A 25553-nucleotide genomic window follows, 5' to 3' on the forward strand; every position below is an offset into this window, starting at 1 on the left:
AGAGAGAGAGAGAGAGAGAGAGAGAGGCGGGGCTGATGTGATCTCTCCAGGGACCAATTATTCCCAGACTGCTGGTAAAACTTCCCTCCACATGTAGAATCGGATTATAATGGGTCATGATATGACATAACACAAGAATCAATATTTCTGATGGTCTTATCAGTGGTTTTTCAGAATCTACTGATGCTCTTCACAGGTGAGATGACCTCTCACCCTGAGCTTTTTTTGTCTTTTTTTTTTTTTGTCTTTTCTCCTCATCCACTTGTAACAGTCTTTTTATCTGCCACAGAGTGCTCGGCAAAACTATTTTTGTCCCAGCTGAAAATGTTGCATTTAAAGGGATAGTTCGCCAACAGCTAACAATTCTGCCATTGTTTACTCTCCCTGATGACTGTCCAAGTCTGGATTTTTTTTTCATCCATTGAAAATAACAGGAAGTACTTTGCTGAGTTCATGGTGCTCCTGCCCATGCAGCAAAGGAGAAATCACTATAAAAGTACCATAAAAGCAGTACTGTGCACTGTATTAATAAAATCTAAACCAATATATACTGGGGTTGAAAAAAAGAAAAAAGAAAAAGAAAATTAAACTAGATAGTAAAGTTTGTAGGCAAACATAAAGTTTGAATTCGTTTTAAAAGCTTCAGGTTTGAGAGTTTTCAGTTTTAACTTATTTTAAGTAGTTTTACAGTTTTGAAGGCAATGCAATCTATCAAAAAAATAGACAGATAAATAGATAAAAAATAGTAAACTAATAACATGCATGATTAGCAAGGGACTAGTATGTCATTAGCATGATTTGCAAGTGACTAGTATGTCGCAAGCATGTTTTCAATATGAGTAGCATGTTGCTGGCATTATTAGCAAGTAACTGGCATGTTGCTAGCATGATTAACAAGTTACTAGCATGTCATTAGCATGTTTCTAACATGTCATTACCATTTCTCTAGCATTTTGCTAACATTATTAGCAACTAGCATGTTTCTAGCATTATTAGCAAGTTACTAGCATGTCATTAGCATGTTTCTTACATGTCATTACCATTTTTCTAGCATGTTGCTAACATGACTAACAAGTTATTAACATGCTGTTAGCATTTCACTAGCGTGTTGTTAGCATGATTCACAAGTGACTAGCATGTTTGCTAGCATGATTAGCAAGTGATTATTATATTACTAACATGATTATAAAGTGACCAGCATGTTGCTAGCATGACTAGCAAGTGACCAGCATGTCATTAGAATGATTAGCAAAAGTCACTAACATGTCACTAACAAGTTTCTAGCATGTTTGCTAACATGATTAGCAAGTGACTGGCATGCTGTTAGCATTATTAGAAAGTGACTAACATGTTGCTAGCATGACTAGCATGTCATTAGCATGGTTAACAAGTAACTAGCATGTTGTTTACATGTTTCTAGCATGTTGCTAACATGATTAGTAAGTTACTAGCATGTTGTTATCTTGTTAATTAACATGTTGTTAACATGATTAACCACTGACTAGCATGTCGCCAGCATGACTACCAAGTGACTAGCATGTCATTACCACGATTAGCAAATCACTAGCATGTCATTAGTTTCTAGCATGTTGCTAGCACGATAAGCAAAGTGACTAATATGTTGTTTACATGTTCCTAAAAACATCTAAAGACCAGCTAAGACCAGCCTGACCTGCCAAAAAAAGTGGTCAAAACAACTTGAAACTCAGCTTGGCAGACCTGCTAAAGCAGCCAGTTCACCCCTTCAGTGAAAGTCTATGGGATTTTTGGTGGTTTTGATAGTGTGATTTACGAAAACCGTAAGCCGGATCAGTTAGAAGAGACATAGCAACCCGAGTTAGACCAGTCTGAAGATGTTTAAGCTTTTTCAAGTCGACTTAATTAAAAAAATTCAATAGTGCAGCCTAAAAAAATAAATAAAATTAAATACATTTAAATATGCCATGCAAATGTAGTTTGAGAGTTTTAGTGGGTGAGTGAGATTTAAATTTTTTTTTCCTGTATAATTTCAGATTATTTGAAGGTATGCTGAGTGTCTCTAAAGCTCTCAACATGAGCACTTATTCATATTTTATGCTCAGATACTGGTTTCGTAATGACTTTTTGATTGCTTCAGTTTTCAGCGAATGTTCTCCCAAAATAGGCTGATGTCCTCTGATAATCATGCAGTTTTTCCACTCATTTTTCCCATAGAGACAAATATTTTTATACAACTTTTAAAAGTCTAGGGAGACAGACTCAATTAAACCAGTCACTGTGCTTCGTTTGGTGTGATTTGCTTGCTGCTTTTCTCTGAAGTGCAGATGTTTTGCACAATCACGGGAAATGATGTTTTCACCAGTAATTGAGTTAATGGCTTCAGCAGAAGCATATACCATCGATTAACAACCTCACAGCTCACAGTAGGTCAGTCTTTAATGGTTTACAAGTTACTGTTAAAAGTCAGTTCCCCTATGGAGAAAATGAATGGGATTTTTCTGTTACACTAAATAGTGATTCTGTTCTTTTTAAACACTATAAACTGTCAATACATGGTAAAGAATTGGAAAATTATTTTGTGTTCCACTCTAAAATATAAGCAAACATGCTTGAAATGACACGAGGGTGAGTAAATAATGACAGAATTACCATTTTTGGACTTCTGTATATACCGGCCAACTAAGATGTTAGCAAGTTAGTTTTCCCTTCAACTTCACATCTAAAACAAGCGCCCCATTCAGTATTCCCGTTTCCCTCCATTTTTCCCCCGGGCGGCAACCCAAGGCCGAAGGAGAAGCAGATCTGTGTGCTTACTGTACAGAGTGGCGTTTCTCTGCGAGGAGGTCTTCCTCTCTGCTGAATTGGCTCTTTCTCCTCGCATTACAGCCGTCTATTCAACATTCTGTCGAGACACTGTAAATATGAACAGTTTTGTACTTTTCAAATCATGCGTTTAAGCTGCACTATAAACTTTCTGCTGTGTGACAGGCCAGCGATTGCGGCCCATGGACGAGGGCCTTCTAGTAATATTTTCTAAGCTTCATTGTTCATTTTGTATGTGGTGGCTTATATATACGCCCTGAAGTGTCTGTGAGGCTGGAGTGTTTGTTTTCAGGCCAAGTATTGAGCGATGAAGAGCTGCTGAAAGAACTGCAGGCTGCTGACGGTGGGTGGGCTTGGGGCTGGCTAGTCTTTCAAGAACAGGGCAGGTAACTTAAAGGTTTTGGGTCAAATCCTGCAAGGGCTGATCATGAACACAGAATCACTTACTTATTTTTTAATGGACAGGCAGAAATTCGGATGACAGAATCTATGTGAGTTTTCTGTGCTGGTGTATTATTGTGGTGTCATCTATTTTAGACAAACCCCAGTAGAAAGATTGCTTGATTTGTCAAAAAGATAATGGGCAATTTGGACCAGGACAAAGCTTAATAATAATAATAATAAATGTGTCAGTAGTAAGCATGGATAAAGCATTAGCTACAATTCTTCAAAATTTCAGTTTTTGAAGGAAGCCTTTTATGCTCACCAAAGCTGCATTTATTTGATTACAAATTACAGTAAAAACAGTAATACTGTGAAATATTATTACAACTTAAATTAACGGAACTTTATTTAAATATATATTAAAATTTAATTTATTCCTTTGATTCAAAGCTGTATTTTCAGCATCATTGCTCCAGTCCTCAGTGTCACATGATCCTTCAGAAATCATTCTGATATGCTGATTTGCTGCTCAAGAAACATTTCTGATTATTATCAGTGTTGAAAATAATTGTCTTGTTTCATATTTTTGTCAAAACCATGATATAATAAGTTCAAAGGAACAGCATTTATTTAAAATATGAATCTTTTGTAACATTATAAATGTCTTGTTTCTTTTGATCAATTTAACATATCCTTCCTTGCTAAATAAAAGCATAATTTTCTATTCAAAGTAAGTTAATTTCTGAGTAAAATATAGACAATATGAATAAATATTAAAATTAATCATATCATAATTATATCTTTATTTTTATTATTATACAAATTAATAGCTATTGATTTAAATACTTGAACATTTAGGTCAAGCTGCTTGGTATAAAGACTTTGGCATTTTATTTCATTGTTCACAGTTGACTTCTACACATTACACCTAGTAAATTATTTAATACATTTTTTTTTTTTTCATTTCATTCATCAATTTCATTAATCCCCACTCTTCTTGTTGAATATCACTCATGAGTACATGTGATTACTGAAGTTGACAACATCATTTCACACTGGCTTTCAGAAATTAGGAGGGTTAGTTAAACTCCTTTATTCTGCAGATGGCAATGCAGCATTCTGAATCTGTGGAGAATATTCTCAGACAGATGTATGTGACGTTATGACAGCGCTGCACACCATACATCACTTTGACACTGAAGGATGCCACACGGGTCACTGGATGCATGAGAACTGATATCTGTCCCCATGGTTACCAGCTTATTATGACACGTCCTAACAGAGACACTAAAAGAGAAGAAGAAGAAATCTTGACATCTGCATTTTCCCATCACTCTGTGGAAAGAAAGCAAACAGTCAGACACTAACAGTAGAGTATTGTGGAGGTACCATTGTACTGAATAATTACCATGTTCATATACCATGCAATTTACATGTCATATTTTCAGTATGACAATGACATTATATTCAGTGACAACATATAAAACATGTAAATGTCCAAAACATCATGGTTTTTATACCGAAATGTCCCACACTACTATGCTATATTCTTGGAAGTATGTAAATACCACCGGTCATGAATTTTAGCTAAAAACAAACAAACAAACATGTTATTAGCATGATGTATTAGCAATAAAGTCCACATATAGTAGGTGTAATAAAAAGCAAGATGTCCAAAAAAGTAAAATAAATAGTCCAACGATAAATTATCATTGTACAAGTAATATGGATAGCAAATAAAATAAAAACCAATAAAATAAATAATAAACATTGTATTATTATGGTGTGTGCAAATAATAATAATCGCAAATCAAATAAAAAACAATGAAATTAAGGATAATTAATAAACATCTGTACATGTACAAAAAATAACTACTAAAAAAATTTACTAAAACACATTATTACTATAATATATGTTAAAAAAAGCACATCACCATGAATAATTCCTAAAATAATAAAAAAAAATGTATAAACATGATATCATATATATATATATATATATATATATATATATATATTTTTTTTTTTTGGACATGGCAACTGGTTCATACTATCTTTACATACATACAGCATATATATATATATATATATATATATATATATATATATATATATATATATATATATATATATATATATATATATATATATATATACATAGGCCTTATATACATAGGACTTATTATATGTATGTATGTAAAGATAGTATGAAACAGTTGCCATGTCCAATAAACCATGGTATTATGTCTTGTCTGTGAAGGATGCATCACTTCCAGTAAATAACTGTAATGGAGAAGAGAATAAACACTGGGGGGCAACAGCGTCATGTGGTGTCCTGGCCGCTGTCAGATTGGTTGATTATTCAGTGGATTTCTGCAGTCGGGATGATATTCCCGTCAGGGTCTGTCCGCTCTCACCCTCCATGAAGAGCTCGGCTGCAAATAGACAAGTGCTTGAAATGAGTCTCCCCATGATGCTAATTACTGCTCGACTCACAGCTGCAGGATCTCTGCAAAATGATGGTGGTTAAATAAAGCAACAAACTTTATTGCTTTAATTCTCTCATGTGTAACACCCCTTACCCGTGGAAAATTCCATAATTTCCCATAACATATATCTTTTATAAAACTGCCAGAATTGATACAGAATGCACAGTTACAGGTGTGTTAATAGACATTTACAAGATTTCATGGTGTTGCATAATACTTAAAACAGTTAGTGTAATATTATCATATAAAAACTTTAATAATAGCACTCAGTAGAAAAAACATGCCACGTTCATTAAAAAGGTAATATTAACATGGTAAATGTAGACAAAAAACAATGTAAATAACAATGATAACCATCATAAACAATAAAAAAATAAAAAAAATTAAGAAACATGATATTTACAGTTAGAGGTGTGTTAATCGACATTTACAAGATTTCAATGAGTTGCATAATAATTCAAAATGTTTACAATTAATAATAGTACTCAGTAGTAGAAAAACCATGGCACATTTCCAATAAAACGGTAATATAGGTAATAAATAAAAATACAAATTAAAAATAGTAACAATATAATCATACTATATGTAATGATAATTATCATAAAAATCAATGTATCAAAAGTTATGAATCATTATACTCATGGAAATAACTAACATTAACAATAATATTCTCATTGTGTATGTAAATAATAAGTAATATGATATTTACAGTTGCAGTTACAGGTGTTAATCAACAGTTACAGGATTTCTATAATATTTGTATAGGAGTTGTATAATCTTTTTCATATTTGCATCATCATTTCAGGGAAATGAATGAATATTCATGCATAGCTGCAAAGCAGGATCTATCCTGAGGGCACTATAGGCGAGGTTTGATGTACAGTCTCACCTGAACTCCACACGAGTCTGACAGTCAAAGGAAGGCTGGGTCTTGAGGACAAAAGAAACCATTTCATGTGTCACATTGTCATCAAAAGAAGCCAATTTTTACTCAGGCTTTTTACCCCTGAAGATTCAGCGAGCAGATGGAAAAGTCATCCGGCGTGACAGACAGCTGAGAGAGAGAAGAGGGGCCCGAGAATCTCAAGCAGGCTTCTGTCGCTGTGAGTGTGCGGCCCTAATACAACAGACGCCATTCAGCAAACAGTCATTTCTCAAAGCCATTCACAAAGCACACAATCTCTCACATCAGCGACGATATTACCGCAAAACTCCTCAACATCTTCACTTTGAGGATGTGAGGTTATTACAGGAAAAGTTGGCCTGAAAAATGAAAATTCTGTCATTTACTCACTCCGCTGCGGCCCCAGATCTCAAGGACTTTCTTTCATGCAGCACAAAACAAGGCATTTAGCAGAATGTCCATGCTGCTCTGAGAAACTCCAAATGCTAACACATAGGACTTGTGCATTATTTTCCAAATTGATACTTTAGCTTTGCGTGAGGAACAGACCGGAATAAGCTTGAGCAGATGTAATCAATGAAAATATTTAAAGTCAAAAAGTACACTACTGTTCAAAGGTCAGTAAGATTTATTTATTTATTTTCCTTTTTAAAAGAAATTACTCTTATTCAGTCAGGATGCAATTCATTGATCAAAAGTTTCAGTAAATAAATGTAGAATGGATAAAATAATAATAAAATAAAAGATTTCTGGTTATATTCTTATTCTTATTCTATTATATATTCTTATAATATAGAGGCAGCAAATCAGCATATTAGAATGATTTATGAAGGTTCGTGTTTTTTAATTTTTTGACAACTTAAGTTGCTTTAAAAAAATAACTGAAAAATAAGTATAAAGCATAAGCATGTGTCATCAACCATAAACCTGATTATTTGAAATCTTTACATGCCTAACTGTAATTTGTCAAAATCAAATGAGATTTTGCTTAAACAATGCTATCTTGCTCATATAGACTACTTTTATGTTGCCTTTTCAAGCTTGACCAGTCCTTCTTTCCTTCTAAGTAAAGAGCAGTATGTCCATTCTACAAAATATCCTTGTTTTTGACCAGTTCACCTTAAGAATTGACATCAACAGAGTTTGTAGTTTTGCATCTGCATGAGTTGACAGTCTCTCTGAGACTCTCTGATGGAGTGAGTGTAAAATGTGCTGAACGCATCGCCAAGGCACAGCCTGGTCCAAATAGACTCAAAACAGTGTGCATCCACACTTCAGCTATTCCTGCAGCAGTCAGGTTTTATCCTGCAATAATCTAAAGAGTGTCCCCTGCCAAAATGTCAAGTATGGTAGCCTATGATATACCGCAAAACTGCAGCTTGTCTGTTATCCTGCAACATTTCGTGTCAGATGAAAATGTCAGCTTCAGATTCATATCCTCTAGCTCGGAAACCCGTAAAATATTTTAAACGTCCCAACTCGGAGAGCCATTTTCGTTAAGGATGCTTGGACTATCAAGGACGATTTATGTAAATTCTATTCATATTTCATGCACGATGAGCACCATTACCTTGATAATTACTGCAGTCATGAGAGCGACGCAGATGGCAATGCTTGGAACCGAGAAAACCTCAATCTGCTTGAGGAAAAAGTGTTCTTCAAATGCGTCTCCACTTTGTTTTATCGGGATCTGAGACTTTCTGGAAGCTTGTGACGTCATTCGTTTCACAAGCCAGAGACTGAAAGAATTCTCATGAAAATGATTCGCTTTGCTCGGTATGCTGAAAATGAAACATTATAGGTTTTTAATTCATCCCCTATGTAGCGGATCAGAGTACATACCAAGAAGAAAGACTTCAACTTTGCCAGTTTCAATTCAAAGTTTTCAATCTCCGATATATTGCAAACGGATTTAATTACACGGCTCATCAAAAAAGAGCCATCATCAGCAGATTAAATGTATTCTAGCCCCCAAAACAGAGTTCTGCTGAGTAATTACCCAGTAAGGTAATTGCAGAGCAGTGACATTCTGGGTTTTTTCTCCTTGTTATGCAATAGGTTGTTTGGGAAATTACTGCTTTTGCTTGGTGTCTTCCCCCATTGTTGATGTTTCCATAGCTGCCGTGTTTACTTTTATGATGGCAGATGCCATCAGTAGCGTTTAAAAGAATGCTAGTGCAAACCCAAATCATATGGGCGGCACTTCTGTCCTCATGCTGGCAAACACTTTAGAGCTCTATTCTAGTTTGGTGAGGCGATATACCTGTAGTTTTAAATCCAGCTAGTCAGCGTAGTACTACACGACTAATCAAAGCATTATAATACAATTAAATTACAATTTAAAAGACTAGCCTTTATAATTAGGCTGGTTTCGAGTTTACATTGCCCTGATCAGATGCTTTTTTTTTAACTGGCGTTTGCTTGAAATGCATACTCGAGTTTAAAAACCAAAGGAATGGATTTGTTGATTGACTCATTTGATATAAGAATAACTTTTATTTTGTTAGTAATATTCACTCACTCACAGTATTGCATTGCAGTATATGTTTTTTTCCCCCTCACAATAAAACTACATAATTTTGATCATAAAACTAATCATGTAAATATCGTCTTACTAAGTCATTCATATTATTTGGAGATATAGAATGACAAGTAATGTTTATATCATTGTGTGTAAGTAGTCTGCTGTACTTTTATGAAGATCTCACTGATACACACTATCAGAAGAATTCAAAAAGTACCAAAAAGAGACTTTTTTCAAATCAATTCTAATCGATTCAATTCAAATCAAATAAACTTGAATTGAATTTAAAAGAATCCCATCTAACCTTTTGGCCATAAAAATTTCAGCATCTACCAAATTGCATATTTTTATTATTTTGGGCTTCCATATTCCTCACTATATAAGCCATAAAAGCCTTTTAGTCTAAAGTTTCAATAAATGGCTATTTAAAAAACAAAATTATTTCATATGTCAGGTATGGTTAACTGAAAATTAATTAGTTTTACAATACAAATTAAAGCAAAGCACACTAACAAACACTAAATACACTAGAAGGAAAGAAAAAAAAACACTAAATGAATATTGGACCATCTTAATCCATTACATTAGCAGGCCAGGAAGTATGCCAGACGCATATGCGTGTCTGAGGCCAGAGATGTCGCCTCTGAAAGGTTATGATGTGTGCTGAGTCTTTCATTCTCTCGTGTTCTGTACCTCATCACCTCTGGTCTAATGGGACAGCGTCACCTGCGCCAGCCTGCGCTTCAGATGCTGCCACTTTATATTGAAATCTCCAGACAGAAGCAGATGGCTGTGAAAGGACTCAAAAGACTTTACAGGCGGGAGAAGAGAATGTCTTGTGCCGTACTGGAATCAGAACCTGCTGAGCTGCCTTTCTTTAATGTTCAAAAAAAAAACAACAACAACAACAACACTATTTTCATTATTTAAAATTACAATTATATTAAATTATAAAAAATACTAATAAATACTTCATTTATTGTCTTAATTTACTAATATTTTTTTATTTTCAAATAAAATTCATATTATATATTAGGATTTGTTTTCAAAGGAAATATGTTTTGTTGAATTAAGATTATTTTTTAATATAGTGTTACTTGTCTTGTTTTAAAAGGATTTTAATTCTGTCATTTATTCACCCATATGTCATTTCAAACCTGTATACATTTTTTTTTTCTTTTTTTTTCCAGAACACAAAAGAGGATTATTTGAAGAATGCTGGTACGCACATAGAGGTGCATCGCAATAAATTAGAATGATCTAACAATTATTTTACTGGTCTTATGAAGTATTCTAATTTGTTGAGATGAATGGTGGTTTTTCTGTTAAATGTGAGCCAAAATCATCACAAGGAAAAGAAACTTAAATTAATTCAGTCTGTGTGCACTGAATTTATTTAATACACGAGTTTCACAATTTAAATTGAATTACTGAAATAAATGAGATTTTCCACAACATTCTAATTTATTGAGATGCACCTGTAATCTCAGTTCCATTTGGCTTTCATTGTATTTTTGTCCATACAATGAAAGTCAGTGGGACCTGATGACAAAATTGCCGTTTCTGGAAAAACTATGCCTTAAACATAATTCAGTGAAATTAATGTTTAAATAAAAGAAAAATATTTGCTGCAATTGATCACACAGTTCATGGTGGTCCCTATACAGGAGGAGTGTGCTTGTTCTTGTTGTGACATCAGCCAATCAGAGCTCTCATTTCCTGCTGCTTCAGAGTTATTAGTCAAAGGATGAGGGTCTAGAAGCAAAAACGGAAACATCATTTCAAGAGTGCTGCCTTCCTGCTGCGCTTAGCGTATTGCAGGTTCCATGTGTGTATGTGTTTTTTTGGTTACTTACAGATCTGCAGATATGAGCTGTGTCATCTAAAGATTCAGATCCAGTCTGCTCCCGTCAGATTTGTGGATTTCTGCTCTTTACTGAGGCATAAAAGCTGCCGTCAGGTTAATTAAGATTTGATGAAAGAAATTGCTCTTAAATTGAACTTTTGTCATTTCAAATGTTCTAAGACTTTGCAGTTTTGGACATTGCCATCTTTAATATTTATTTTAGTCACTGCCACTACGACTCCAGACAGTAAGTGAATAAATATTACATAATCAGGTTCCAAAAATTAAGCATGTGTAATTAGATTATATTATCTTTTAAAATGCTCCTAATCAGATTACAGTTCTTTTTCAATGATTCCATGATTAAATATTCACACAACGGCAGTAAATGATTCATAATTTATTGATTATCCTTCTACGTTTATCTTTTCTTTGGAATTTTCCTTTCTAATAAGTCCTACTGTGTCTCATTCCATTTATCTTTGACTATACAGTATATTCACAATATAGAATGGTCATATAAATGTCACGTGAATAAATTTGTGATCTTGCTTCTAAATCTGGGGGCAAAGCACCGCTCAGTGAGTTAGACTATGTATGAGACAAATAATTAGGTTATGCAAGTTTCTAAACACTGCAGATATACAGCTTCTTCATCACATACAGTGACCCTCAGATTGGGACAAAATATTTCACACCTGTGTAATGTCATCACTGTTTTCTTGTTTGGTCATGTAATACAGGCAAATAGAATACAGACTTGACTTCAGTTTAAGAATCACATCTAAGAGTAAATGCGGTTGTCAAAGACAGTGTGAACGTACAGGTCACAGAGCATTGGTTTGGAGTGCCAAAGTGAAACCAAAGGCAATGCATTTGATCCAGGTTTCATTGTGGGTTTAGCACTGTTGTCTTTGAGAACTGCTGCTCTCTTCCTCAATTTGCACTCATTCTCTTTTAATTCACTGGATTTTATTTACAAGCGACTGGACAAATTGTCCTGTCAGCTTCTCTGTTGTATGGCGCTCCATTTGATCAACCTCAGCTTTGTTTATATGCCCGTCAGCGCCTGTAAACCTGTCTCGCTCACTCCATTGCAATTCCTCATCAATAATTGATCACGTCTCAATTCTGGAAGGAACTAACAACATCCAGTTTGAAGCCGTGTAAAAGTCCCACGTTGTGTTTGATCCTCCACCTTCATGTTGCATGACGCGTTCAAGTACTGCTAGTGTTAGAGTTCCCATGCATGAAACATCACTCATCACGCACAATCATGCTGGACTAACCCTGCGTCCCAATCTGGACTGTATTTGCACGCAAGATTAGCGTGACCTAAATGACATTGGAAAAAAATTAAAATAAATAAACATAAAAGTTTTAGTGTGCAGCTCTGCATACTAATGTTCTGCTAATGATTTCCATGATTCCTTGCGCAAAGGTTTTGATGACTCACATTTTTTTATTTTCTAGATATAAATAAGTGTAAGGAATGTGAGACTGAAGCTGCTGCTAAATGAATGAACCTAATCTGGGCAAAACTACTAATTACCACAAAACAACTGCAGTCTTAATTAATCAAAGTTTATACACGGTGTCTTGAAACATTTCATTTCAACTAAATTGTTTTTATGAATTTAAATGAACTAATTGTTCACAGTTATGTACACCCACATACCCAGAAATTTATGTTAGCACAATCTGTAAAATCATGTTATTAGTTGATTAGTCAGTAAATTCAACGTTGGTGCTTTTTGTCAATATTAATAATTTTATCTTCTTTTTTTTTCTTTTATGTTACAAATCATCTTGGTCTCCACAAAATAAATAATAAATACATATTTTTTTTTTCAGAATTAACAATCACAAGAAATGTTTAATTAGCAGAAAATGAGTATATTATAATTATTTCTGAAGAATCACGTGACACTGAAAACTGGATTAATGATGTTGAAAATTCAGCACGAAACATTTTAAATTGCAATTTAAATTAATAATAAAAATGTAAACAATTTTATTAATTTAAATTGATAACAAATTACAATATTTGATTAAAATTGCAATACTATTTTATATTGCACTATTTTTAATGTATAAATTAAGCCTTGGTGAGCATAAGATACTTTCAACATTAAAAAAACTTAGACTAAACATTTTTAAAAAGTAGATCATTTATATTGTACTATAAGTAAATAAGCAAATAAGTAAATTAGGCAAAATTGGTAAATATATTTAATCGCAAATTGCAAAACACAATTCTTTCACTCCTCAGTCATTTCAATTTAACAATTCAAAATCACACTTGCAAACGGAAAGGTATTTTCACCATGGTATAAATATGTAATTTGGGATGCAACCAATAAATCTGTTTGTTATGTAGTCAGTCCTCATACATTCATCATACAAGCACAGCTTTGAATACTTCAAGAAATAATCCGGCAAATGTAGAAAAAGCAATTTACTTTTTATTTGTAAATGGCATTTACAAATGGATATTTACATAACCTTTTATTTTACAAATTTCTCACAAAAATATAACTCTTTTGAAAAAAGTTTAAATATCTTTACATTTGATATGAATGCATTTACAAGGGTGATGGACCCATCTGAAGGAGCCAGTGTCTGAAAGCAATCCTAAATCTTTGACCGAGTTTGATATTTTGTGTAGTGAGAGCCAAACACAGCACTACGATGCCGCTCAACACTTAACCGCCGGAGGAACAGAAACATCTGTATAAATATACAAACTGTTGATGAAGAGGCATTATGGGCAGCGGCATAAAGAACTCAAACATAGCACTGATGCTATATCTGATTATATTTGGCAGGTATGTGCAAAAGTGACTTTCTGTAGAACAATGAAACCATTACTAGCTGTAGCTGACAAATAAATAAGCAAACAAACAAACAAAAAATGAAACCCATTTCCCCCACAACACCAGTGAAATATCATACAAGGCACTATTATGAGTTATGAAACAGAATGTTTAGAAGCAGGAAATCTGCTAATAGCCTGTCGGATGTGATCCTAAACGGAGCAAATCGGAAACATTTGTGAATATTCAATTCAAATCTGAAGAAAATATGAAGTATAACCCAATGGATGAACTGTGTAATTTCTGTCACTTAACGGAATTAAAAAATAGTTTCCCACTTTTATGGGCCGTTCACACAGGGCACATTCTTGCGTTTCCAGCTTCACTATTTTTGTTTGTCTTCGTAATACAATGCCAGCTTCTTTGGCTATTATCTTGGCCAAAACCATATACTGAAAAATGCAGTGCAGAAATTGCTAGCAAATTTGACAAATAATTACAAAGGAACCACAAGCAACACACTGAATTAAATGTAAAATTTCAGTAAAAAGTTCTTGTAAAATGTACTCCAGTGATCTACTGTATTTACAACTTTCTTTTACAGTGTACTTGAGCTTTTGGATTTAAGATTTGAATTTCTGTGTTATTTTTAATTGTTGATCTATGCAAATGTTAAATGAATGCCTTTGGCTGTTACTTTGCTTCTTACCATGTTAAGATGCACTGAAGAAATCCGTTTCGAAACAATGGACCAATCAGATGATATTTACAGGACATCTGAACAAGTTGAGTGTATATTGACCATTGCGAATGGCTGATAAAGCACCTATAACATGTTTAGGTACACTATTTTAAACGCTAGAATGTGTTTCTGTCTGAACCGCCTCTCATGCCTTCCACCTCCATTGGATTCAGAAGTTGAGGATGCTCCAGCAAAAATAGTATTGTGAAAAGCACCACAGAGCCACAGTGTTTCACTCTTTAGGAAGTCAACCTACGGTTACAGAGAGAGCATTTCAACAATTAAAAAAATAACAAACCTCCCCTTTAAAGGAACAGTTAACCCAAAAATGAAAATCTGCTGATGACTGACTCACCCTCAAGCTATCCAAGATATAGATGAGTTTGTTTCTTCATGAAAACGGATTTAGAGAAATTAAAAATTTGTAAAAAATTCCATGACTTGCTCACCAATGGATCCTCTGCAGTGGATGGGTGCCGGCAGAATCAGAGTCCAAACAGCTGATTAAAACATCACAATAATCAATAAGCAATTCATACCTCTCCAGCCCATCAGTTAATGTCTTGAGAAAAGAAAAGCTGTGCGTTTGTAAGAAACAAATCCATCATTAAGACATTTTAACATAAAATGTCACTTTTGCATTCTGACTGCATTATCCCAACAATGAAAAAGTCCATCTCCTGTTGTTGTCTCGCATCAAAATCCACCCACATATTTAGAGATGTTTTGGGCTGTTTTCACTTGTAAACAGTGCTAGGGACTACTGTACTTCTTCAATGAAGAAAGCAATTTTTTGCTTTCTCATTCATTTGGTTATATATGTCACCTCTAGGTTCAATTCTTAGAAAGCATGGAGTGTCTTTTCACTTATATGCAGATGACACTCAAATGTATCTGCCTTTTAAGCACACTGACAAGAAAGGCTTAGAAACCTTGCTTGCTTGTCTAAATGACACAAGATCCTGGATGTCCTCAAATTTTCTACACCTTAATGCGAGCAAAACGGAAGCAATCGTGTTTGGGCCCTCTGTTTGGGGAAAAAAAACATGGTTAATGTTGGAAATCTGCACTCTTATATCAAATCAACTGTGGGAATTACTCTGGACTCTTCCTTTAAGTTTCATCAACACATAAACACAGTAGTTAAGTTGGGTTTTTTCATCTGAAACTCTTGTCTGTCTGCCTTTTCTGTCCGCCAAAGTGAAACACCTGCTTTCGTTTTATCAAGACTGAACTATTGTAATTTATTATAATCTGGGATATCTCAGTCCTCTATTACAAGGCTTCAAAAGGTTCAAAACGCTTCAGCCAGATTTTGACCAGGGGTCCGCAAACACCAACATATTACTCCTATTTTAATGGCTCTAAATTGTTTGCCGGTATGTCATAGAGTTGATTTCAAAATATTGTTGTTTGTTTTTAAATCTCTAAATGGTCTTGCACCCTCGTACCTGTCTGAACTTTAAAATCTTCAGGTCTGAGCATTTTGCGATGCTTAATTATGTTTTATTTGTATTATGTCTTGTGGTGTTCTACTCTGTTAAGCACAGCAGTCAACTCCTGTGATGTTTATTTGTGCTACTGTATAGAAATAAATGAAATGAATGAATATAGAGGACTCTCATTTTAGTTGGAAGCATGGATTTGTTTCTGACAAACACGTAGCTTTTCCCTTCACGAGATGGCAACTGGTGGACTGGAGTGGTGTGTATTATTGTGATGTTTTTATCAGCTGTTTGGACTCTAATTCTGACGGCACCCATTCACTGCAGAAGATCCATTGGTCAGCAAGTGATGTAACAGATTTCCTCAAATCTGTACTGATGAACCAACAAACTAATTTACATCTTGAGAGTGAGTACATTTTCAGCAATTTTTCATTTCTGGGTGCACTATTCCTTTAAAACAGCCAACCGAAAACCATTTGTAATAGCAATCATTCCTCATTAAAAAACTTGAGTTGATATTCCATGAGGGAGTTTACACTTGATTGGTGAGCATCATCCGATAGGAACGCCTGTGTTCAATAAGCGTCTTGGATCTGAAGGAGGCTAGTAGGTTCAAGCTCACTGCGATGACGAGACGATGTGCACAGTCTGAAGGGCCGTTCACACATACAGCCTTTTCACCACACGCTGAGATGTGCTGTCAGTAAAAATAAGCTTGTTTGACAAAGAATCAGTTTTCTTGCCGGTACAAATAAGCATTCTGCAGAGGAAAGAGTCTGAATAGCACTTAAGCGTCATATCATGAAGCAAATGAACGATTATCGATGCATGAATGGACTTTAAATGCTCATGATTTCTGACAAGGTTCTCCATGCATCATGTTGTTTTTCTGAGCAGAGAAATTATACAGAACATTGACTTCATCAATTTTGTCTACAGTTTCTGACAAGAGACTGATCACGTTATCACATCAAATGTCTTCACTCCTTCTGGTAGTCACAGTACCATGTTGACTTGCATAAAGTTCAACGTTTCTTAACTTTTCAACGCAGCAAATCGCTGTATGTGTGAACGCCCTTGGAATGGCTTAAAATAATTTGCGCCATATGAAGCTCACATTGGAAAAGGACACCTAACTTTTTGTTTTTGTTTTCTTTTAAATACAAAATCAACACTCTCAGAGTGAGATGTAGATACTATATAATTCTCCACTCGAACGGTGAAGAAATTACGTTTTCCTGCAAATCCGTGCACAGCTTTGAGCTGCCGTGTGAGTAGCGCACCCCAACTGTGCTTGAAAGTTGCTTCGAAGAGACTAAAACAAGTAATATACCAACACAAAAGTGACAGTTCTGACAGCATCAAACCCTCAAACCATTGTGCAAACCGTATTGAGATTGGGATCGAAGCGGACGACCTTTCCCTCGATGGATTTGGAATTGGTGTTGTACATGGGATTCTCGAAGGTAGCCTGACCGTTGTTGTTTTCATGCACAGAGCAGCCGCTGTACTCCGCTTTATCAGACTTCCTGCCATCAAATGAGAAGGAAAAGACCATCAGGAATCAAATTTTCTAATCTTTTTTCATCAGTAATTTCATTGCTGGAATTGCAATCACCTCTGTTTATAGAGATAAAAGCCAAAGCCTGCAAAAATCAGGGCGAAGAAAGGCACAAGAATGGCGACGGCCACAGAGCTGCTGTTGGTTCTGGGTGGAACCTCGGGGCTCCTGGTGGGCTCGATTATGTTCAGGCCTGAAATGATGCACGATGGGAAAAAGATAATCATTTTTAACAGAGCTACATCAATCTGGGCTGAATCATACGACTGAACAAACAGCTCATGTCAAGTGTCAAAGTTACAAAAGATATCGGATTCATCTAAACATACATGCAAGTGTGATTCATTTGCTACTACATAATATATATATATATATATATATATATATATGATCCTGGATCACAAAACCCGTCTTAAGTCGCTGGGGGATATTTGTAGCAATAGCCAAAAAAAAAAAAAAAACATTGAATGGGTCAAAATGATCCATTTTTCTTTTATGCCAAAAATCATTAGGATATTGCGTAAAGATCATGTTCCATGAAGATATTTTGTAAATTTCCTACCATAAATATATCAAAACTTAATTACTCATTTTTGATTAGTAATATGCATTGATAAGAACTTTATCTGGACAACTTTAAAGGCGATTTTCCTAGTGTGTAGATTTTTTTGCACCCTCAGATTCGAGATTTTCAAAGAGTTGTATCCCGGCCAAATATTGTCCGATCCATATTTCATATGATTTTGACTATATATGATTTATAATTATTGTTTGGTTGGCTGAACATAAAAACATAAATATAATTTGGCATAGCTTAAAAGTCACATACCTTGTCTCTGCAGTCCAAACGGGCCGTAGTCTCTACCTTGTATAAAGCCTTGAAACAAGTATGTGTTTCCTTCATGGTCAGCAGAGACCTCGAGGAGAACAACAACACAGAGATGAACGTCATGTTTTCTCAAATTATGAATAGAGAGAATGTTATGTGCAATATTCCAGGGCACTGCTCTCTGCGTACTTGCTTTCTTTGCAAAGTTTAAAAATAGCCAGATATGCATTTTGAGAAACGGTTCACTATTGCACCTGATCATAAATCTTTTTTCTTTTACTACTTGAAGAACTAAAGTTTCCAAACAGTGCAACCATTAACTTGCACTATTTGAACAAACATGCAGCTTGTAGTAAGTTAGAAACTTTGGTCCACTTACAAAGCCGTCCATGATCAGGGTGTCCTCAGTGATCTTGCTGTATGTGCTCTTCACCAGAGCTCTCATGTGGTCCAGCCGCAGCGTCAGACGAGTATCTCGTCTCTTGTAAACACCTGCGTTCAGACAACATTAAACACGGCTTGTGTTGCACTCACTTGCATGCAGTGGACACTTCATTGAGTACACCTGCTCATTAATGCAAATGTATTGGGATTAATATTTACATTGACATACAATTCAACTGATATGGGGTCACAGGTGTGTAAATATCGCATACTTTAAAATAGCTTTGAATGTGGCTCATCCAATTAGAAATCTGAAGTATCTGCTTTATAGTATTAGTTTCACAGTTTTGTCTTTTGCTCTCAGCCCAAGCGTTTCATATAATTAAGCTGTTTTTGGAATAATGTCAGACTTAACTGTTTGTTATGAATAATCAGATATTTTGGTGTGTGTCCAAGCTCCAAAAATAAATAAATACATAAATAATTCATTTATTTTTCCAAGTTTTATTTATTTTAAAGAAATCAATACTGTTATTTAGCAAGGACGCATAACATTGTTTGAAAGTGTCAGTAAAGACATTTCTAATGTGACAAAATATTTCTATTATTTCAAAAACATTGTTCTTTTGAACTTTCGATTAATCAAAGAATCCTAAAAATGTATCTCGGTTCACAAATTATTATTAATAATAATTATATTAAATGTTTCTAAAGCAGTAATTCATCATATTAGAATGATTCCTGAAGGATCAAGTGACACTGGCGACTGGAGTGATGATGCAGAAGATTCAGCTTTGCATGAAAATAATAAATTATATTTCAATATACAGTATATTCAAATACAACACAACTATTTTAAATTGCTAAATAAATTGAATAATTTTTTCTGTTTTTATGGTATTTTAAGAGTTCAAAAACCTTAAAAAGTCTCTCTAATCCCAAACTTTGGAACATTTGTCAGTATGATGCATATTTACTCTTCCATACTTGTGAATATAGTGGCTGTTGCAGTCTTTAAGAAAAGCAAGCACTAAAGGCACAATATCTTGTACAAACAGTAAGTGACATTATTCCCACAACTTGTGACATGAGCTGTTCTGCCGAACAGGTGAGATTCGACAGAGCAGCAGGTTTCTACACTGATAGAAGTGTTTATGACATGAGCTGTACTGTGCGGCACTGCCATTATGGCTTCTTACCTGACAACAGCAGTTCTGAGTGCCTGTTAGTTAAAGTCACATTGACTTTCCCCGTAGTCGTGTTAAAGCTAGTGATTGTCAAAGTCATCGGCTGTTTCACTCCTTTATACTCAAACGAACCTTTCCACACATATGTGGGCGCGAACACATCGTCAGGAACTGCAATGACAGGATTTAATATGTGAGAAGAGGTTAAGAAGCCATTTACACTGCGTTCGACGCAATTAACACCTCAAACTCTTTTTTGAGGATCTGACTGTGAATGACCTCAGAGTAGAAATGATAGAGAGCTCGTTCTCTGCTTTAAAATGGACATCAACAATGTTAATAGAGCAATATGCTGAACTACCGACTCTAAAACTGTGATCAGAACTGTGTAAAAAAAAGTCTTTCTATATCGTCTAAGTTGCTATATTTCTTGACAACTGTGCAGCTTAAAGTTAAATAATGAGCCATAATACATAAGAATCATTCAGATTATGGAATCTGACAAATGGAATGAAGTGATTTATAAAGATTTAATTCACTACTGTTTTGCTTGCATACATCTACACACCTTACGCTTTTTAAGACAAAAAAAAAGTTGGTTTCATTGTTATTCTTAATTAAAAAGCAAAACAATAAAACAGCAAGATACAATGACAAACTTTCAAAAACATTTATTAACAGAAACGAATAAGACGAGGCATGGCACACACCACATGGTTATTATATACCGATTAATAGATTACAGAACATTTAGCAAACACTGAGGAATCAAATAAAAAAAAAGAGAGAGAGCCTCCATAGCGTATCGTGAGGTAAAGAGCAAAGATAACAAGCTTTTCAAAATAAAAACAAAAAGTAAAGTAAAGCTAAACTTCCTGTCGCTAGCATGTTTGGTGCTTGCATGTCTTTTCCCACAAGAATACCAACATGTTCACCTTCTCTGGTTTAAGAAGCAGTCTTTTACTTTACTTTAGCTTGAAAACCATCCTTCGTTTCCTCAATATTTGCGTACTTTTTGCTGTGCGCACCTTTGCACTCGTGCGGACGCGGCGAGTATAAACCAGGCTCTACACTCGAAGTGCTGCGCAGTTTAAACGAGTAGTGCGGATTCGTTTACAGTTTGATGTTTCTCATATGCAAAAGAAATGTCAGCACTTATGAGTTAAAGCGCGTGGCAGTCATGCTAGTGTGACAGCACACAAAATTAAGTTGCACAGGCAGAAAACGTGGTTGCAAAATGAGTCCATTTGATCGCAGTCTGGAGCCCTGTATGTAGGGTTAGGGTCAGTTGTTATACATAAAAAATATTTTTTTGCTACCTCTACCATGAAATATAAAATCACTTATACTGTGATCTGATAAACATTTATTTATGATCCCATTTGGTTTATTATTGCTGCTGTTGCAGTGTTATAAAAGCAGTAAGCAACCGGTGATGCAGGAAATAAATTTCTTGAAGAATGCTGTTAACCGAACAGTTGACTTTCATAGTATTTTTTTCATAATATTTAAGTCAATGCTAGCGTCAACTGTTTGGTTACCAGCATGCTTCAAAATATCTTCTTTTGTGTTCAACAGCTGAAAGAAACTCAAACAGGTTTAAAACAACCAATGACATAATTTTTAAATGAACTGTCCCTTTAAGAAATACCTTTAAACACAATAATGGAAAATAAACAAGTGCAAGCATTGATTATTATTTGTTTTAGATCAAACATGTGATGCAGAGTATAGAAAGACTGACCGTTGACTTTGGGACTCAATGTTCCTTGAACAGGTGTTATGACTTTTTCAGTTGTTTTTGAGCCAGCTGAAAGAAAAATGCATTTCACTGCATCAACGAGTCACTGCATTTGAAATGGGTTTAAGAAAATGCATTTCACACATGACTTCCCACATCAAGCAAAGGAAACGCCATCAGTCGGCTTCTGCCTCGACAAGACAAAAGAAATGGCAGAAAAGTTGCAGGTCACAAAGTTGAGGTGTAAAACACACCTGAGCTCTGTACTGATGGGGTGTTGGACTGCATACCTCTGCAAACGGGCACCTTCCCACTCCAGGATCCATCTGGCCGGCACGCGCGGTGCTCCGAGCCCCCGGTGAGAAGGAAACCAGGCTGGCAGGAATAGAGCAGCGTGTAGCCAAAGGAGGGCAGGTCCATGCCCATCACGTTGGCATGCGGCGGGGTCTTTGGTTGCTTACAGGAGTGGGCTGCATTAGGAGATATGTCAAGCAGTAAGCTCGAAGGCTCTGATGGATGGGGAAATCTCATAACAAAACATCCATTTCATTTTCATCCCAAAACGCAAAAAAATACAACCCCTTAAGTACCATAATAATGTTTTTTTTTCTGTAATTATTTTTAAATATTTTATTTAAACTGATTATTAAATCTATTATTAAACACAACAATATAATTCAATTAATAAAATATAATATAATATAAGAAATGCATTGCAATAATTATGTCATTAGAATTTATTAGAATAAGAATTGGGGGGGGGGGGTTAGATGATTTACAGTATAAAGTTTTTGTGAAAATTTCTGGAAAAAATAACTATAACATAACATAACATAACAATACCCTTGATTTTATAAGAAAATAAATAAATAAATGAGAACTATACATAAGAAATATATAAAAAATAAAAAAATATATAATTATAAGAATCATTACATCACTTATGTATCCACATTTAGTGCAATAATATAATACAATAAGTAAAATAATATTTAGAATGATAATTGATAATAAGAATCACTACATCCATTACATAATACATAATATATAATATAATATAATATAATATAATATAATATAATATAATATAATTATAAGAATCATTACATCCATACATATCCATATTTAGTGTAATAATATAATATAAGTAATTACAAGATTAATTACATCCATATATTTCCATATTTAGTGTAATTATATAATATATACGTTGCAATATTTAGAATGATAATTAATAATAAGAATCATAACATCAGTATATACCCATATTTACTGAAAAAATATAATATAATATAATATAATAAATAAAAATGTATTAATAAAATAAACATTTCTAATTTCTCCAATTTCTTTTGATATTTGTGAAAAATAGGACAGAAAGTTTTGTGAGATTTACCCAGTAACACTTACTGGAGCCACTCTCATCATAAATGCACCACAGCTTGTCCATTCACGTGATGTACTGCATGTCTGGTAAAGCAGTATTTTTCATTTTCACATGAAATGACATGAATATGGAACAACGAAACTCCTGGAGGGTGAAATCAAAGTTGTATAGTGACATGCAAAATGGATGACTTGCCAAGAAAACAAGAAAACAAAATAACAGACATCTGGAAAGATGAAGTACGATGCGCATACACTCACAAATCCTACCAAACAACGGTGTAATTAGGCGTCTGTTGTGGAGGTATGGGAGAGGGACTCACGGATGCATTCTGGTTGAGTGCCACTCCAGGTCAAATCTTGCTGGCACGTCCGTGTGGTGGAGCCCAGTAACAAGTGGCCCGTCTGACAGTGGAACTTTACTGTGCTGCCCACCTGAGGCACAGAGATAAGCCTGTCAGAGCGCGCGCGCGCACACACACACACACACACACACACACACACACACACACACACACACACCTCGACATCTCTACTCTCACACTCACAAACACTTTTGGTCAAAATACAACATTCAGGATTTAAGAATCGTGTATTGTTCAACTGATTCAGTATAAGATTGATGACAATATGGTGAGTTTGAGCTGAACTACAGCAAAGGTAAAGACCAGAAGAAAAGGAGGACATAGGATAATAATTCTAGATATAATGGCTACAGAATTATCGCCACTTTTTATTAAAATCAGCTATAAAAAAAAAAAAGTCACCACCATTCAAAGGTTTGGAGTCAATAAGGTTTAATTAATTAACTGGTTTATTTAAACAAAGACTCTTATCCTGACCAAGGCTGCATTTATTTGATCAAAAATACAATAAAAACAGTAACACTGTGAAATATTATTACCATTTAAAATAACTGTTTTAAATGTGAAATTATTTTCAATGTAAGTTATTCCTATTATGCAAAGCTGAATTTTCAGCATCATTAATCCAATCTTCAGTGTGACATGATCCTTCAGAAATCATTCTATTATTTTTGTGAAAATATGATATTTAGAAATGTCATAAATACAGCATTAACCTGTAAAAAAAAAAAAAAAAACGTACTGAACACAAATTTTGGAATAATATAATATAATATAATATAATATAATATAATAATAATACCCTTGACTATATTTCTTAGAAAATAAATAAATAAATGGAGAACTATACATAAGAAATATATATAAAAGTAAGCAAATTTTAATTGAAATACATTACACTGCCTATAAATCAATTAATATTAATTTCAGTAAGTGAATTATTTAAAAAAGCCCATTCTGCATCCTGTTTCCTAGCTCGATTTAAATTGAAGAATTAAATAACAGATCAAAAGAATGTCTCTCATTTCAGTTCTGAATGTTGCACACTCTTCTCATAATCATTCTACCTGAGGACCTGTACATCCTTTAGCTTTACTTCATTCAGTTCTGAATGCGTTGTAAGGAAAACCAGCCTTCATGTGAAGGAAGTCCTCTATAAACGCTGAGCATTAGAGCAGAACATGCAAATGTTGAGGAGGGGAAGCAGAGTCTGTGAGTCCTGCTGAGATGAAAGGTTCACAACACTGGAACATTAGATTTCATTAAATCACACACTTCTGAAGGAATCAGTGACAACGGCAGCCCGACTGACACAAACAAGACGCGGAGAGCCCCGTGTTCACAGAGAGCCAGCCGAGAGGACCAGCTTTTAATTTACCCTTCAAAGAGCTCATTCTTCAAGGCGTGAGTGATACTTTTCACATTAGACCCGTCGACGATAGATGCTGGTGGTAACGGTTGTCTTTTTGAGATTATTGCCATTGGCAGAGCATGATTGATGGGTTAAAAATCTTTCTTGGCAATGGAAAATGCATATCTGTTGTCATTCATACTTAATATTCAATTACCATCCAATTGATTTCATCATTTCATATTATTTGTTAAAATTAAGATCAGAAACCTACTCTATGCATATATACCATTAATATGATAAATATGGTGACAGTTTAAATAACTTTCAAAAACTTGTTAATAATAACTGTTTTTATCTCCATGGGAAAATGCCCAGACTTAATTAAATAATAATAATGATTACTAATTGGCAACAGAAACTTGGTACTATGCTTTGAGGTAGTAAAAAAAAATAAAATAAATAAATAAATAAAGCAAAATGTAAAAACATTTCTGCCACTTTTAAGAATGTTTTATAGTTGCAATAAAATATAGCAAAATAAAATATAATTATTGCCACAGTAAATTGGTAACGTTAAGTTCACAATGTTTTATGGTTGTAAAAATGTTTTATTATATGTGTGTATATATATATATATATATATATATATATATATATATATATATATATAAATAAAATAAAATAAAATAAAATAAAATAAAATAAAATAAAATAAAATAAAATAAAATAAAATAAAATAAAATAAAATAAAATAAAATAAAATAAAATAAAATAAAATAAAATAAAATAAA

The 25553-nt window shown here is 34.3% G+C and overlaps 1 protein-coding gene across 2 annotated transcripts in view; it reads right to left on the reverse strand.

The window, feature by feature from the left end:
• Positions 1 to 16145: 16145 nt before the first annotated feature.
• LOC132158888 (CUB and sushi domain-containing protein 3-like) overlaps positions 16146 to 25553 on the reverse strand; it is a 254569-nt gene continuing 245161 nt past the window's right edge. For both annotated transcript variants that reach the window (XM_059568503.1, XM_059568502.1), the window contains exons 63-70: positions 23367 to 23478; positions 21948 to 22127; positions 21661 to 21726; positions 19929 to 20087; positions 18725 to 18837; positions 18346 to 18433; positions 17574 to 17709; positions 16146 to 17484 (exon numbers count right to left, since the gene is read on the reverse strand). In XM_059568503.1, coding sequence (XP_059424486.1) covers positions 17325 to 17484; positions 17574 to 17709; positions 18346 to 18433; positions 18725 to 18837; positions 19929 to 20087; positions 21661 to 21726; positions 21948 to 22127; positions 23367 to 23478 — 1014 coding nt within the window. In that variant the 3' untranslated portion in view covers positions 16146 to 17324. The remainder of the gene's footprint in view (positions 17485 to 17573; positions 17710 to 18345; positions 18434 to 18724; positions 18838 to 19928; positions 20088 to 21660; positions 21727 to 21947; positions 22128 to 23366; positions 23479 to 25553) is intronic.

The sequence above is a fragment of the Carassius carassius genome, chromosome 15 (assembly GCF_963082965.1).
Source record: "Carassius carassius chromosome 15, fCarCar2.1, whole genome shotgun sequence".
Classification (NCBI taxonomy): domain Eukaryota; kingdom Metazoa; phylum Chordata; class Actinopteri; order Cypriniformes; family Cyprinidae; genus Carassius; species Carassius carassius.